At 50.2% G+C, this 14,344-nt stretch overlaps 1 protein-coding gene across 1 annotated transcript in view; it reads right to left on the bottom strand.

The window, feature by feature from the left end:
* Positions 1-13,599, bottom strand: part of COL27A1 (collagen type XXVII alpha 1 chain) — a 110,759-nt gene extending 97,160 nt beyond the window's left edge. The window contains exons 1-3 of the mRNA XM_072352652.1: positions 13,475-13,599; positions 7,667-7,737; positions 1,180-2,609 (exon numbers count right to left, since the gene is read on the bottom strand). Of these exons, the coding sequence (XP_072208753.1) occupies positions 1,180-2,609; positions 7,667-7,737; positions 13,475-13,530 (1,557 nt within the window). The 5' untranslated portion in view covers positions 13,531-13,599. The remainder of the gene's footprint in view (positions 1-1,179; positions 2,610-7,666; positions 7,738-13,474) is intronic.
* Positions 13,600-14,344: the final 745 nt, after the last annotated feature.

Raw genomic sequence — 14,344 nt, 5'->3', positions numbered from 1 at the left:
TGGAAAAATGTTGCCATCTCTTCCCTCAGTCCTCACAGCCTGAATCAGTTTCTTTGCTATGATTCACAAGTTGAGAGGGATTTTCCACTCCAGTTCAACAACTCACTCTTTAAATTGCAGGGGGACGTGGGGACTCAGAGCCCGGTCACCCTCAGCAAAGTGCAGTCCAAGACTTCTCTGGGCTCAGCACGGGCCACACAGATGTACCCACTGCAGGTAAGGAGTGTTTTAAGAGAAGTTCAAGACTGCTGAACTTCTGTTCTTGGAATTAGGCCTGAAATGCTTCTCCGTGAAACACTGCCCACAGATAAATCTGCGGAAGCTCATTCTGCCTACTCAGGGATTTTACCAAACGCCTCCAAGCGCAATGACTACAACAGGGATGTGCCTGCACAGCCAGGCATCCTTCACCTCTCCCACAGCTGGGAACCTCAGGATGAAGCACAGCCTTCAGTAACTCCCCCAAAAACTACCAGAGAAAAACCAAAACACTGCTTTGAAAAGCGACAAGCAGAACATCGGGGGCTCAGCAAAACACAACCCTTGCATTGTAGGGGTTGCAACGACGAGCAGCACATCTGCAGTCACAAGTGCTGCTGGTTGTATTCCTGGAGCCCGTCTCAATTTTTCCATTGTATACCCTTCTTTCACTATTTTAAGAAGTAAGCTGTAAAAATTTGCTCTAGGCTGGAACTTGGCAACCAAAGACTCCGTCTGGGAGAAACTTATACATGTACAGCCCCTCTCTCACATATATATTACAGCAGAAAGGCTTGGGTTGGAACACCAAATCCTCCTGAACGTTGGCCAGATTAAAGATTCTGTTTGCATTCTTACACTAAAAAAAAAACATGTTAGCAGATAATTAGTGTGGCCTGACTGCTTTTAGCATTACAGAATGTGTGTATGCTCACGATGGCCAAGACACACACACCCTGAGAGCAGTTACTGCACGTGGAATGCCGGAGTTACATTTATAGAGGGAACTCTTTGGGTGTTTCAAGGAATAAATGAAAAACAAAGCAAACAACCAACAAAACATTACACGGTACAAATAGAGAAGGGTTTTTGGTTGGTTGGTTGGTTTTAAATCCTGAATCAATCTCTATATTTGCTTTTCTGGAAATGCCAACCCAGCTGAACTGGGCTTATGAAGACTCATGATGTGCTCAAGCTTACCTGAGGTCCTCTGTCTCCTTTCAGTCCTGGGTATCCCAGTAAAAATGGAAACGGAGTGGGCCCAAGGGGGTCGAAGATCTGATAGCCATCGGTTGCAGCTGGGGTAGTGAGGTTGAAGGCCTGAGCCTGTGCTCTGGAGACAGGACGGGCAGCACCCAGGGGCGGTTTGGTGTACACCAGGGGGACATTGCCAGGATCCCCTTTCCTGCTGGGGGGTGGCACGTGCTTCTTTGGAAGGGGTCCGGTGGTTGGGGTCTGTGGGGTTTGCTTCAGGGTGACAAAGTGGACGCTGCTGGTTGTGTTGTCAATCCTCCTCCTGGTAGGCTTTACAGTACTGGGTGCTTCAGAGGACTTGGTGGTTGGTTTTTGGTTGATCTTCTTTTTGGTCTCTTGCTTGGACTCTTTCCTGCTGGCCATGGCAGGGCTCGGGCTTGTTGGATGGGCCTTTTTGGCACTGGGCAGGGGAGTTTTCTCCGTGTGTGTGCTGGAAGTGGGTCGAGACACCCTGAGGGTCGTCACCATCCCCCGAGGCAGTGAACGGGTGGGCGGCTGTGTGCCAGTACTGGATGGAGCCACCGTAACCTTTGTGGCTTTGGTTGTCTGTCTTGGCGGTGGTGGCTGGGATGAGACCAAGGCAACAGTTGTAGCACCTGAACCCCGAGTCTTGAGGGGTGCAGTGACCCTGCCAAACGCCAAGGATGGGGTGGCAGTGGTCAAGTTTTTCAGACCCTGAAGCGAGGGCTCCATATGCTGTGGAGTACTGGGGGAGGCACTGGGATCCCTGGGCAGGATGGGGATGAGCGGGGGCAGGTTTGGCCGGTAGGTATCTGCTTGCCTGCACTGTTTTTTCAGGTATTTACAGTAATGATGAGCTGCCTTGGCGGAAGGATAAATATCGAACTGGCAGATGGCTCCTTCAAACTGCACGGAGTGATGGTTCATCTTCCCAAAGAGGAAAGATCCATGTGGATCCAATGCCTCGTCCTTTTTAAAATGCAAATCCGCATGTACTCTGTGCTTCCCACAAGAAGTAAATAAAGTGACTGTCTGGCCACGGATATTGATGGCCATATTGTGCCACTGGCCATCGTGAACATTGTAATCAAAATATACAGAGCGCTTGTGGCCCACGTACACTATTATCTTCCCAGGCACAAACTGAACCCCCAGCTGCAGTCTTTTCTTTTTGCTCTTGACTGCAAAGAGGAAAGCGTTGTTGATGCGGTGGGAGCACAGGCTCAGCACTAGGAGCAGGTCAGTGCTGGAGCCTGCGGGGAAGATGGTGCTGATGGGCACTTCGACGCGTGCTCGCTGAGTAAAGATAACCCCTGATTTGAGAGGAATGACCCCTTGAGGAATGGCATGTGATGAGGACAATCCACTCGATGGCCTTCTCCCTCCCAGGCCCAGCCTCTGAAGAACATCCACATCTGAAAGGGAAGAGACAAGAAAACGTGAGTTGGTGAGGAACCCACCCAGGGCCAGGACTGATGTCAGATGGCTACCAATCAAACCAGTCCGTGCAGAAGTGCAACAGGTTAAAAGAAACCTCCACCATCCACTGACAAAGACATATCCTCGTAATCAAAGTTGAGCTCTTTCTCCTGCACGCAGTGAAAAGCAAGTGCACGCTCAACTCAGTCATTGGCAATTGCCAAAATTAATCAGCTCCATGGTGGATCTGGCTGGCTGTCCTGTCCCACCAGAGACCAGCTCCAGATGTTCTGGAGGGAGCTGAGCTCACGGCAAGGCAATTTCCCACCAAGCACCAATACTCCACTTCTCTGAGATGTAGTTCTGAGCACTGACCACACAGCTGGAAAGGAATTTGAACAACAGGCTGAGCAGGGATTGCAAAATGTTATACCCCCAGAAGGCAAGGAACAGAGCTGTCAAAGGGAGCAAAAGCCTTCTATCTGCCTCTCTTCAGATCAGCAAGCAGCAGCTTTTGGTCTTAGACACTCTTGAAAGTTTGAGGAAGCAAAGGTGCTTCCCAGCATGAAAAAACTGCACCTACATTTCACTGAACTTCAGGTTCTCAATAGCAGTGCTTTTTTTTTTTCCCAGTAGATCATCTTACAGGCTTATGTTATTTCAATACATTGGAGGAATCAGGCTTGGATTGTGTAAAGCTGAAAAACTAGCTGTGACTGCCATTGAACAGGTGGGATTTGCAGGGTGCATTGCTCAAGAGAAGACAGGATGCTTGCTGTTCACAACATCCATCTCTGTCCACTGATGCTGGGAGAAGCCTGCAGAGGACGTGCAAGCAGAGTCCTCTGGTTTCTGGCCCTGAAGTCTAACAGAAGTCACACAGCCTGGAGTCCAAAGCAGATTAGCAGGCAACAGCAACACAGCCTGGAGCCAGCTGGCTGCAACTTCAGCTGAACTACTTCACTGGGGATGATGCTTAGGTCTGTGAGAGAACAACTGCAAAGGTAAATGTGCCCAGACCTGAAAAAAGGGCTCAAAAGCCTGTTCTCTTATTCCAGCTCCAACCTTCAGTCTAACAAGGGATGTTAACTTCATGGTAAAGACACATAAACGTAAGGCTAGGGTGACAAACATGCTGTTACTGTTGAAAATAGTACTGTACTTCCTTCCCTGTTCCCTGCCCAAATGCAATGCCCATTACTCGGTGACCATTCAACTCCATCTTTAAGTAGGGAAACCAAGCCTGGGCAAGGCTCTTGCCTGGGCTGCCTAATCCAAATCCTGATCTCTCAAGGTAAGAATTCGATAATCAGAAATGCAGCGGCGCCAATCATGGCTGCACATCAGTTAACACCACGGGATCACAGCTTTCCCGTAGGAAAAGAAAAGGCAAATCAAAGGTTGTCCAAAGAAAAAAGCCAGCTGCTTTTCTAGAGGGGCCTTGGAACTTGGCCGCCTTCACCCTCAACTATTAAATATTCAGCACAATTCTCAATATTTGAAGAACCAGCACTAGAAAGAGTTTGGCCAGAGGGGATGCAGACTGAAGCCAGTCTGAGGCCTGTAATGTCTCTAGCCAGGAAAGGAGGAGAATAGCGAGAAAACCTCCATTCTTTGACTTTGGCAAAAACAATAGCTATTTCTGTACGTAACGACTAGTCAATCAATATTTATTTTGTCTGAGAATGGCTTTATTCCCACCTCCCTTTTACAAGGCAGCTGAACTCATTTTCTAGCAGAGACTATCCTGGAGAAGACGTGTCAGATGTGCAAGGGGATGGAAATTTCCCCACTCCGTGCAGAGGGGATAACGTAGTGCACAGCTTGCTCAGGAGTCAATAACAGTCCTTCTCCCATCCCAGGCAGAAATCCTTGGTCTCCCCACTGTTTCTCTGCAGTATTGCTCTACAGGGTTTGTCCCTCAGCACAGCAAAGGTAAAGCCTTTGCAATGAAGGGAGGAATTGCAGCCATGTCTTCAAGCCGAATCATTTCCAGAGCCCATGAAATGGTAAAGACCAAAGCCTGGCACTTGCAAACCCCAGTGGGACCCCTGCCACAGACTTCAAAGACATCAGGATTCGGCCCTAAGGAAATAAGTTTACTGCTCAAACTGGGAGCTAGACACCAGCTTCCAATTGCTGCATGTATTTTTAGGTTCTGTCCCAGAGACAGACTGTGGTGCGTCTCCACTGGGCAGAAACGCTTTACACTCTGAATGCTGTTTGCTTGGTAGCTGCTCTGTGAAGACATAAGGATGTTTCCCTGCTCAGAGCATGCTGCTACTGTTTGCAACACCGACTCAGCGCAGCCGAAAAAGGGAGAAAAAGAAAAGCACGATCCATCCTGTCCTCTCCTTGAGAACCCACAAAGGTAGAGCCACATTCTCAATGCTCAACGCAAAAGAGTCTGAAGAAAGCAGACCTCATACAGGACACGGGTGTGGATTTTCCAACCCCAGGTCCAGGCACAAAGCTCCAGACTCCTGCACACCCAGCCTGTCTGCCTCTGCCCCCCATGGCCACCCTGAGCAGGTGGGGCACATCCCCAAAGATGGGATGTCATTGACTAATGCAAAACACGAGGTAATTTTTGCTTCTTTAAATGGCTCCTTGTCGAGAAAAGCATTTTTTTTCCTCTTTTGCTTTGCTTTTTTTTTTCCCCTCTGTAGATTATTTTCCATCAAAACACATTACATTAAAAATCCCATTCGCTGAGAGCTGCCTGCTCCCCGGTGCCTTGAACCAAACTGCTGCATTCCTCCAGCAACACCTGAGCAACAAGGAAAACCTATTTCTAAGTGAGATGCACACAGATTCCTGCACAAGCACACGACCGTGTCCCAAAGAGGCGATAAAGACTTTTCCTGCTCTTCTTTCTCTCCCTCCCCACTCCCCTATGTAAAAAAATCTTTATCGGGAAGGAAGCCAAAAAGGCAGAAGAGAAATAACTTGGAGCTTCCCAGATTCCAACAGCTGAGATCAGATGCCCACAGCTGAAAACTGGGTAGGATAAACACTACATTTCCAATGGTCCTGCCCAGATCCTTCGTCAGTGCACATCAGATGAACTCACTAACCTCGTGGTCTTTTGGATTTGTCATGCTTAGGGGAAAACCACCCTCTGTGCTCCCTGATTTTCCACTGTGCGGGTGGATCTTTACACCTTACAGTAATAACTGTGGTCTTTTCGATAGCCCACAGCATTGGCTTAAATTCATCCTCACTCAGATCCACGAAAAAGCTCTGAATTGATTTTGTAACTCTCACATTCAAAAACCCTGAGTGATAACACAGTCTCAAATGGCCAACATTCCCTTACAGCCTTTTCTTCCTCGGAAGACTTTGGTTCCCAGAAGAAGAGCCTGACTCCAATGGTTGGCAAACTGAGCAGAAATTGTTAATTCTTTATCATAGGGGAACCATCATTGACTGACACAGGCTGCCAGGGAGTGATGGAGGGACCAGCCCTGGAAGTGCTCAAGGAAAGGGCAGATGTGGTACTGAGGGATACGGTTTAGCAGGCAAGAGTGGTAGATGGATGGGCTGGATGATCCTAAAGGTCTTTACTAGCCCTAATGATTCTATGACCTCAGAGAGATGGCATCTGTGCAGCAAGGACAAAGTGAAAGAGTTTCCTTTGAACCGATGGCAAGGCTAAAAGAGACAGCACCATCCCATAATTACCATGGGACTAAAATGATGGATAACGATGGATCCAAACAGCATATTAAAATCTACTCGGAAGAGAGACGCCAAGAGACAGTATTTGTTCTGCCTCTTTATGAGCTGACATAAAACTTGCTCCGAAAACTGCTTGACTAAGTAACTCAGCCAGATGTTCACCTCTTCTGCATTGAATTTGGAAAATATTACATTTTTCAAACTTGCTGATGGCAGGGATGTTATTTTAGGTATTTTTTTCTCTGCAAGAAGTGCTCCGTGGGCTGCCTTACAGCTGAGCACCGACCAACTTTCTGGTTTTCCTTCATGCTTTGGAGACTGAGAGGAGAGCCCTGGAGCCTGCTAGCCCTCTTATTGTTGTCTCCTGGTTGCAGGAAGCTGCTCGGTTCCAGCATGAGCCCGTGTAAAACATCCACATGGAAGAGGTGCTGCTATTTTAGGAGCTGGCTCCCTGACAAACAGATGTTGTGGAGATGCTCCACTACCACCACCAGCTGTAAAATACACATTTATTTGTTGTTTTGGTTGACTCTGAAGCTAATTTGTCATGTGTGGGAGGTCCTGAAGCCCAAGCTTTTGTCCTGTCTCCACCAGCACCAGGAAGGGATGGTTGGAGAAGATGGGTAAAGGTATAGGGTCACTCCCTATAGAAGGCTCTCCTTGCAGCACAGGGGCTGAGCCACACACAGCCATTCTCCTATAAACCACCATCATTTAAGGTTGGAAAGGACCTCTAAGATCATCCAGTCCATCCATCCACCTACCACCACTACTGCCCTCAGTACCACACCTACCCTTTCCTTGCACACCTCCATGGACGGTGCCTCCACCACCCCCTGCACAGCCTGTGTCACTGCATCACTGCTCCATCTGAGCAGTTCTTCTGAATGGCCAACCTTCTACTTTCAGAACTCTCATCATTTCTCCACACGCTGCATCCCATGTATCTGCACAGGCACCACTGGGTTGCATCCAAGTCAAGGAAAAAAAAAATCGTTTGCCAGAGACTTTTAATTCCTTAATGACTCAGCCCCAAGGGGCACCTCCTAAAAGCAGTTAAGTGCAAGCTAATGCAGGTAGATGCCAATGATATTTTAGATACACCAAAGTGCTTCGTTCCCAGTCACTCCACCAGGCAGAAAGGCACTTCTGAGAGTCCTATGGGGCACGTAATCACCTGTAGAAACCCAGTTCCTTTGCCAGCTGTTAACTGCATCATCTACATCATCAGTACTGCAACGATCAGCAATAAATGCCCTTAATTCTCCACGCTGGGCTCTGGAATTATTAAATGTTTGGCCCTAAAATGATATAAAAGCCCTCAGCTTTTACTCCGATTAAAAAAGGAAGAGGGGAAAAAAGTGTGGTTTACCTTCAGAGTTTCCCTGTGTGAATCCCAGGAACCAGCTAAAACACAACACAGTCCAGACAAAGCAGAATCCCCTAAAAATGGAAGAGAAAATAAAACCGATGAGTTTCTACAACATTGGTACCAACCCCAGCCCTGCTAATGGCCTTCCGAATCATCATCTGGTGGCAATGTCTGCACCCCTCTGGGTGCTCAGTGGAAGGGATTGGGCAAAGCTTCCTGTTTTAGCTAAGCTTTAGGCATCACAGCACCACTGAAACAGCAACAGAGAGGAAAAGTTTTAGCAGAAAGACATCTGAGCCCCCCCCCCCATTCCCCGCCAGCTTCCCTGGTTTGTGGCCAAACAACGAACATAGGAAACTCCTCGGTTAAGCTCACTTAAAACTGTCAGTGGAAAGTTTGGAGATTGAATTCCCTCGTCTTCGAGAGCTGAGATTTAGCAGCTTGATCAGCAAGGGCATTAGGCAGCTGGAGAACGGAGACAAAAATGTAAACTACAGACAGTCCTCAGCCAGAGGCAGTGTGGGACGTCCACCAGTTCTTCATCTCAGCCAAACCAGTGCGAGCACTGGGACATGCAGAGCAATGGCAAAGTGCTGCTCACTCCTCGCTTAGATCTGGCAGAGAGGAATCATTTGTCAATGGGGATTAGAGACCACTCTTCTCCTGCCATCAAGTCTCAGCTTTAGCACAGGAAAATATCCTCTGAGATGATTGGGCCAGATCCTCACCTAGTGCAGCAGACCCTTTCCCACAGCTCCAATGAAGCTGCAGTGATTTACGCATCAGCGGGGAAACCTGGCCTTGAACGTAAAGCTCCATGCAGGAATCCAGACACTTAGTCAATATCTTAAGGCTTGAAGGGACAAAATACTGGAGCAGCCCCACATCGGCTGGGAAACAAATGAGATGAACCACATCACTCTTGTTCTGTTTCCATTACCCCGACACCGGGCTGTGAATTTCAGGAGCTCTAGGGCTGCTGTAGTTCATGCATGAAGGAATGGTGGCTTGGAACAGCCAAACCTTTCACCAAGTCCTGTAGCCAACTATATGCTAACTAGGAAAGCTTCCCTGCATTCCAGAGATCTCCAGTGGGGAGATGGGGCTGTTTTCTGCCCACTGCAGCCCATGGGACGCAGCTCTTGGTCTGGGAGGCAAAGGGAATATGATGACTCCTCACGGCCACCTCTAGATGAAACCTTTTTAGAACTTAAATGAGGCCAAAATCTACATCATAGGAAGACTTGCACTTCTGTGCTCACCTCTTAAGGATCAGTGGAACGTTGGGATGTGGACGCCATTCCCACATGTGTGTGGAGCAAAGGTTTCGTTGGGTGCCATCAACTGGGCTAAACTGCTTGGTGGGAAGCTGAGGGGAAGGGATGACCAACAAAAGGTTGGCAGGAGGAGCCCCAAGGTATTAAGAACACCTTTGCTCTGCTGAGGATCTGATTTGTGCCACTGTGTGCAAACACATGGGCACACAACGCACAGGTTTCAGATGGGCACAAGAACACCTTCACAACCTGAATCGCCATCCAAAATCCCTGTTGACCAACAGGGTGAGGGGAACAAACCTCAGGGAAAATCCAGCACATAATTCCATTCTGGTGACAGCGATGGGGACATAAAGGAGATGAAGGCACGGGATCCAGCTGGCCCCAGCCCTGCTCCTGGACCCCTCACACTGTACGAGCTGAGAGCGGGACCGAGTACCAAAGCACTGAAGAAAAACACTTTGGCAAAATTTACCAACTTAATGGAAAAAGCACAGGCAGCTTCCAAATGGCAGAGCTGAGACTGATGGGGCTGTTAATTACTGCGGGATTTTATAAAGCAGGCTCTTTTTCCGTTACAACTCCGCAGCGACAGGATTGCATAAGCAGCTTGAGTAGTAATAGAGAAGGCTTTTCTCCTTATATAGAGCTATTGAACACACCTTGCCTTCATCTCTGCTTCTTGCCACCATCAGAGACTCCAGCAAGAGGCACCCACTGAAGGCATTCATTTCCTTTATAGCGCAGGGCCTTTGAATACCCAAATGAGGATCCCACCACTGTAGTTACCAGGTGAAGAAATGCCCCTAACGATGTAAGTTCACATGAACCCTAAAGGTTTTCCAGTGGAGACAAACTCCTTTTACAGCAAACCGAAGCTACTGACTATGTTACTTCTGCAGATGCCAATGATGAGTCCATGAGACACGATCCTCCCACTCTCTCCTACTCAGGTGTATTTCTTTCTGTTCAATAGATCACAAGGCCAGCTGGGTGCTGCAAACTGCTTTTCAAGAAAGGCAAATCCGCATTTCCAACTGTAAATCAAATGGTAATCCTTAAGAAGAGATAACGTATACGTCGCTTAAGATCTGATGCATGTGAGTGGAGGTGACTTTTAATAAGACTTCCAGGCAGTTCTGCAGCCAACAGGAAACAGAAATCACAGCCTACGTACAGAGGCTCCAAACTACCCCATGGAATCAACCCCACTTCCAGCTGCTGGAGGTGGAAATCTCATTTGGTGTGAGCATCGCCCTTTGCACACACTGCTGTTGTCTTTCCAGGACTTCTGGAAAAGACAGTGTTTCTCTGAGAGAGAGAGATGGGAACCTATCGTTATGTGAATGTCCCTGTTTTGACCCTGCATAGTTCTGTGGGTTGGGGTTTTTTGTTCAATATTAACCATATACACACGCACACATATATATACACACACATAACCAGCTCCCCAAAATATCCAGCACCAAGTTCACAAAACAATGATCCAACCCACTGCTCCTGGATACTCGTCTATATAACCTCAGCTACAACTACAAACTCATTGCATGCATAGCCACAAAGAGGCAGGATCAAGAAGAGTGATACATCAGGAGGCCTCAAGTACTGCAAACAGCCTTTGCTCTCCTAAAAGCCTTCTCATCAGCTGGACACAAGGAAGGTCTGCTTGCCCCCCCAGCACCTACAGCTCCACATAGGATTTCTCCAGGAGGTTAATGCAGATCTGCAGTACACAGAACACTCAGATGGAGCACTGATGTGGCCAACACCCTCATCTTCAGCATCTCACCTTGCTCCTGTAAGGGTTTATGCTGATACCTGCAGATGAAAGGCTGATGGGATTCAAGCTCCCAGTCCCTATGCTCCTTCTTGGGAACCAGTGCTTGTGTATTCATTGTGCAGCCCAGGCCCAGAGCTTCTCTGAGCTCCTGCTGCTGACAGCCTGCTTCTTCACCATGGATAAAGGACAGACAGGCTGATGAGGCTGTGATGACTCAGACACCCTTCCAGATGCCCCCCAGCAACTTCCTACAATAGGGGATCTTACTGACAGCATGCTCCTTGGTCTCCTCTTTGCTCATCAATGCTGTCTGAGTTATTGGCTTTGCTGCTGAGTGATGTGACAACACTCACTGCGGCCCTTCCCTTTGTGTCCTCAGCTAGAAACTGGAGCCCTCAGCAGACAGAAGTGCTAAGTGTGCCACCCAACCTGCACATCCCATTGACCTCCCTGATGCCAAACTTGCCCGGTGTCGCTTTAATTGGACCCAAATCTCCTGCCCTGCCTGCAGGTCCACCTTGTCCCCTTGAAATGTGGGCAGCACACAGCACTGGGGATGGAAGGAGCTGGGGGGTAGAGCACAAGTGCTGCAGCTTGGACACACACTCAGCTCCCAGCCACCAGCTGTATGGTATGATGGGGATGTCAGAGGAGTGCTGGGATATGTGGAGCCCCAGGGATGTGTGGGGACCCTGAGCTTCATGGGAGGCACCAGAGGGTCCCCTCTGCAGCTCTGGGGCAGCTCTGCTGCACCAGTGTAGCCTGGCAGTGGCTTTGGGCTCCCAGGAGTGTTGCTGAGACCGAAGGCCTTGACAGGAAGAGCCAGCAGGGGAACGACAGGATGCACAGCACCGCTGCGCCAAGCAAGTTGAATCCCAGCACCGAAAAGCCCATCGGGAGATAATGTAAGAGCAGCAAGCGACCTCTGCCGAGGAAGGAACGGATCAGCAGCACGCTGGCAAGGTACGTAACCCAGAGCAGACCCTGGGAACAAAAGGCTCTCGTATCCAGAGTCACCACGAGCCCATTGAGCACGCTTCCCATTGCACTGCTCAGTGGGCAATGAGGTGCTGGGGCAGACCCAGCCCTCCCGCACACACAGTCACGCCGATGCCCAGCCCTTAACCCAGCCCCTGACCCAGCGTCAGAGCGGTGCTGGGACCCGAGTGAGATCTCCCTGCCCACGTCTGCAACATGACCACGGGTAACCCCTCCATGGAGCTCACAGAGCAGCACCAAAGCACCTCCAAGGATCTCCCCAGCACTGCAGCCCTCGGAACACCCCACTGCACGGCTGTGCTGCTCTTAATCCTCTGCAGCACTCCTCATCCCCTGCTCTCCTTCGGCCTTCTCCATTTTTGACAGACAGCCACACTTGCACGGTCCCAGGCAGGCGCTGCACTCAGACCGTGACAGTGTTTAAAAGGTGCAAGAGGGAGATGGTGCAACTACAGCATCTCCAGATGTGCCACAGCCACAACAGGGCAAAAAAAACCCAAACACCCACCAAACAACGCACTCTAAAGCACAGAAATACAGCATAAAAACACACAGAGCTCCAGGAGAGCTGAGTGCAGGCTGGGGGGAGAGCCTGGGATCACACACGGAACCCTACACACACATACAGACACACTGCAGGCACAGCGTGCGCCCAGCCTACAAAGAGAGCTGCACATTCGTCCCAGCTCTAGCACGGCGCATGGGGTGGCTGCAGGCAGAGAGGTGACCCTTGGGGTGCCCCCCAGCCTCCCACCCATCCTTTCCCCCCATCTCGCACCCATCCGGCTCTGGCAGAAGCGCAGGGATCCCGTACACAACTTTTTCAAACTGCCAGGCAGAAGAATCCCAGTCCTTCCAAGGGAGTGTCGGTAAATCATCATTACATCCGACAACGCAACCAGAGGGATTAACCCTTTGCTCGGCCCCGGGAAAACAACAACAACAACAACAACAACTTCAATGAGGAAAATGACAAAAGTCATCCCTGGCTACAGCTGAAGGCAGGCAGGCAGGGTGCGGGGTGTGATTTTTAGCTGTATTGTGGATACAGACAGACAGAGATCTTTGTGCGCGCGCGTGTGCGGCGAGCACATGAAGAACATGCCACCCGTCTGCCTCTCGGAACGTGCCTCAGCCCTCCCCACAGCTCTCCCACTTTTTGGAGGACCACAATACTGCTCTCCAGGTACTGGTCCCCCCCATCCTATGGTGCAGGGCTGGGTGGAGGTGTTTCCGTCCTGCTCCTGAGTGGGGTTGGGACCCTTCCCGTGCCCACCCGGGGTGGAGGTGCTGGGGGCACTGCGGGGAGGTGGAATCACCCGCTCCGGCATCTCGATGCGGGTGTGATTCCTGTGCCCTCCCTGCAGATCAGTTCCCGGACCGGGAGCCCCTTCCCCCGGTGCTAAGAATTGGGGGTCCCCCTGCTATGCCTAGAGTCGTGCCCCCCTGCTCCCCTCCCCACCACTGCGCTCTCATCCCCGGCCGCACACCCCAGCCCCATTCCCACCCTCCTGCTCCGGCTCCAGCGTGGCCTCCCTGCTTCCCAGCTCATTCTCCTCTCCAGCCCAGGAGTTTTCACATCATCCCCTGGCAGAAGGAATGTCTTCCCCCACCCCAACCCCAGCCGCCCCAGCGTGCGGGGCTCCCTCCAGGCACGCTCTCCCCTCCGGAACCCTCTCGGCACCCCCGGGACCCCATTCCCACCCGGGATGCCTTTCCCCAGCACCAGCAGAAGCAGCACTTTGTACTCACCCCCTGCCTGCTGCTGTAGCTCTGAGTCTGGAGACCGGCTCTGATTCCGGCTCCATCACGTTTAGTGCATTGTCTCTTTCGGGCAATTTTTGCAGCAATCCATCAGAAAAAGGGGAACAGGCCGGTTTGTGGGTACATCCTTCCCGGGTGCTCAGCTCTCTGCCTCTCTAAGGGGCTCAGCTGTGTCAAAGACACCCCCTGGCCCGGACGGCTCACTCCTTCCTCCTTCTCTTCTGGGTCCTTTTGCTTACACAGATCTTTTAATCCCATTTAACTCCCTCTCGGCAGACTGCAATTACCTTGGGAAAAAGGAGAGAGAACAGAAAGTACATGCTAGGAAGCCACGCTGGCCCATGGTCGCTGGATTTCTTGCCTCTCTCTCTCTCTCTCTCTTTTTATCCCTCCTCCTTATTAATAGCACAATTTCTGTTACTTCTGCTTTCCAAAATCCTTGATCAGTGTAATTTCTTTTTTCCTTAGCTGTAACTTTTTGTTGTTGTTGTTGGTTGGGTTGGTGGTTGCGATCGTTATATTTATTTGCAGTGCAGATGTGCCTCTCACCACCACCACCACCACCCCCACTCAAGGATCTCTCCTCTGGACTTAGAGAGAAGAGGAAAAGGCAGATTTTGAGAAATGAAAATGATTTAAGGATGTCCCCGCTGCCTCTCTCTGCTGCCCTCCTCTGTCATAGCGAAGCATCTGCAGAAAGTAATAGCTAGTAAATAAATAATAAAACCAAACTCTTCAGCCACAAAAGCAGCAGAGGAGGAACCGGGGATCCTTTCCAGGCTGTATGGAGTGAGAGAGGAAAACTTGGTGGAGAAAAGTCCCGGTGTGGGGAGGGCTGCTGATGGAGATCACTGCAGG

This window comes from Excalfactoria chinensis, chromosome 18 (assembly GCF_039878825.1).
Source record: "Excalfactoria chinensis isolate bCotChi1 chromosome 18, bCotChi1.hap2, whole genome shotgun sequence".
In the NCBI taxonomy this organism is placed as follows: Eukaryota; Metazoa; Chordata; class Aves; order Galliformes; family Phasianidae; genus Excalfactoria; species Excalfactoria chinensis.
This window is presented reverse-complemented; position numbering and strand designations above follow the sequence as displayed.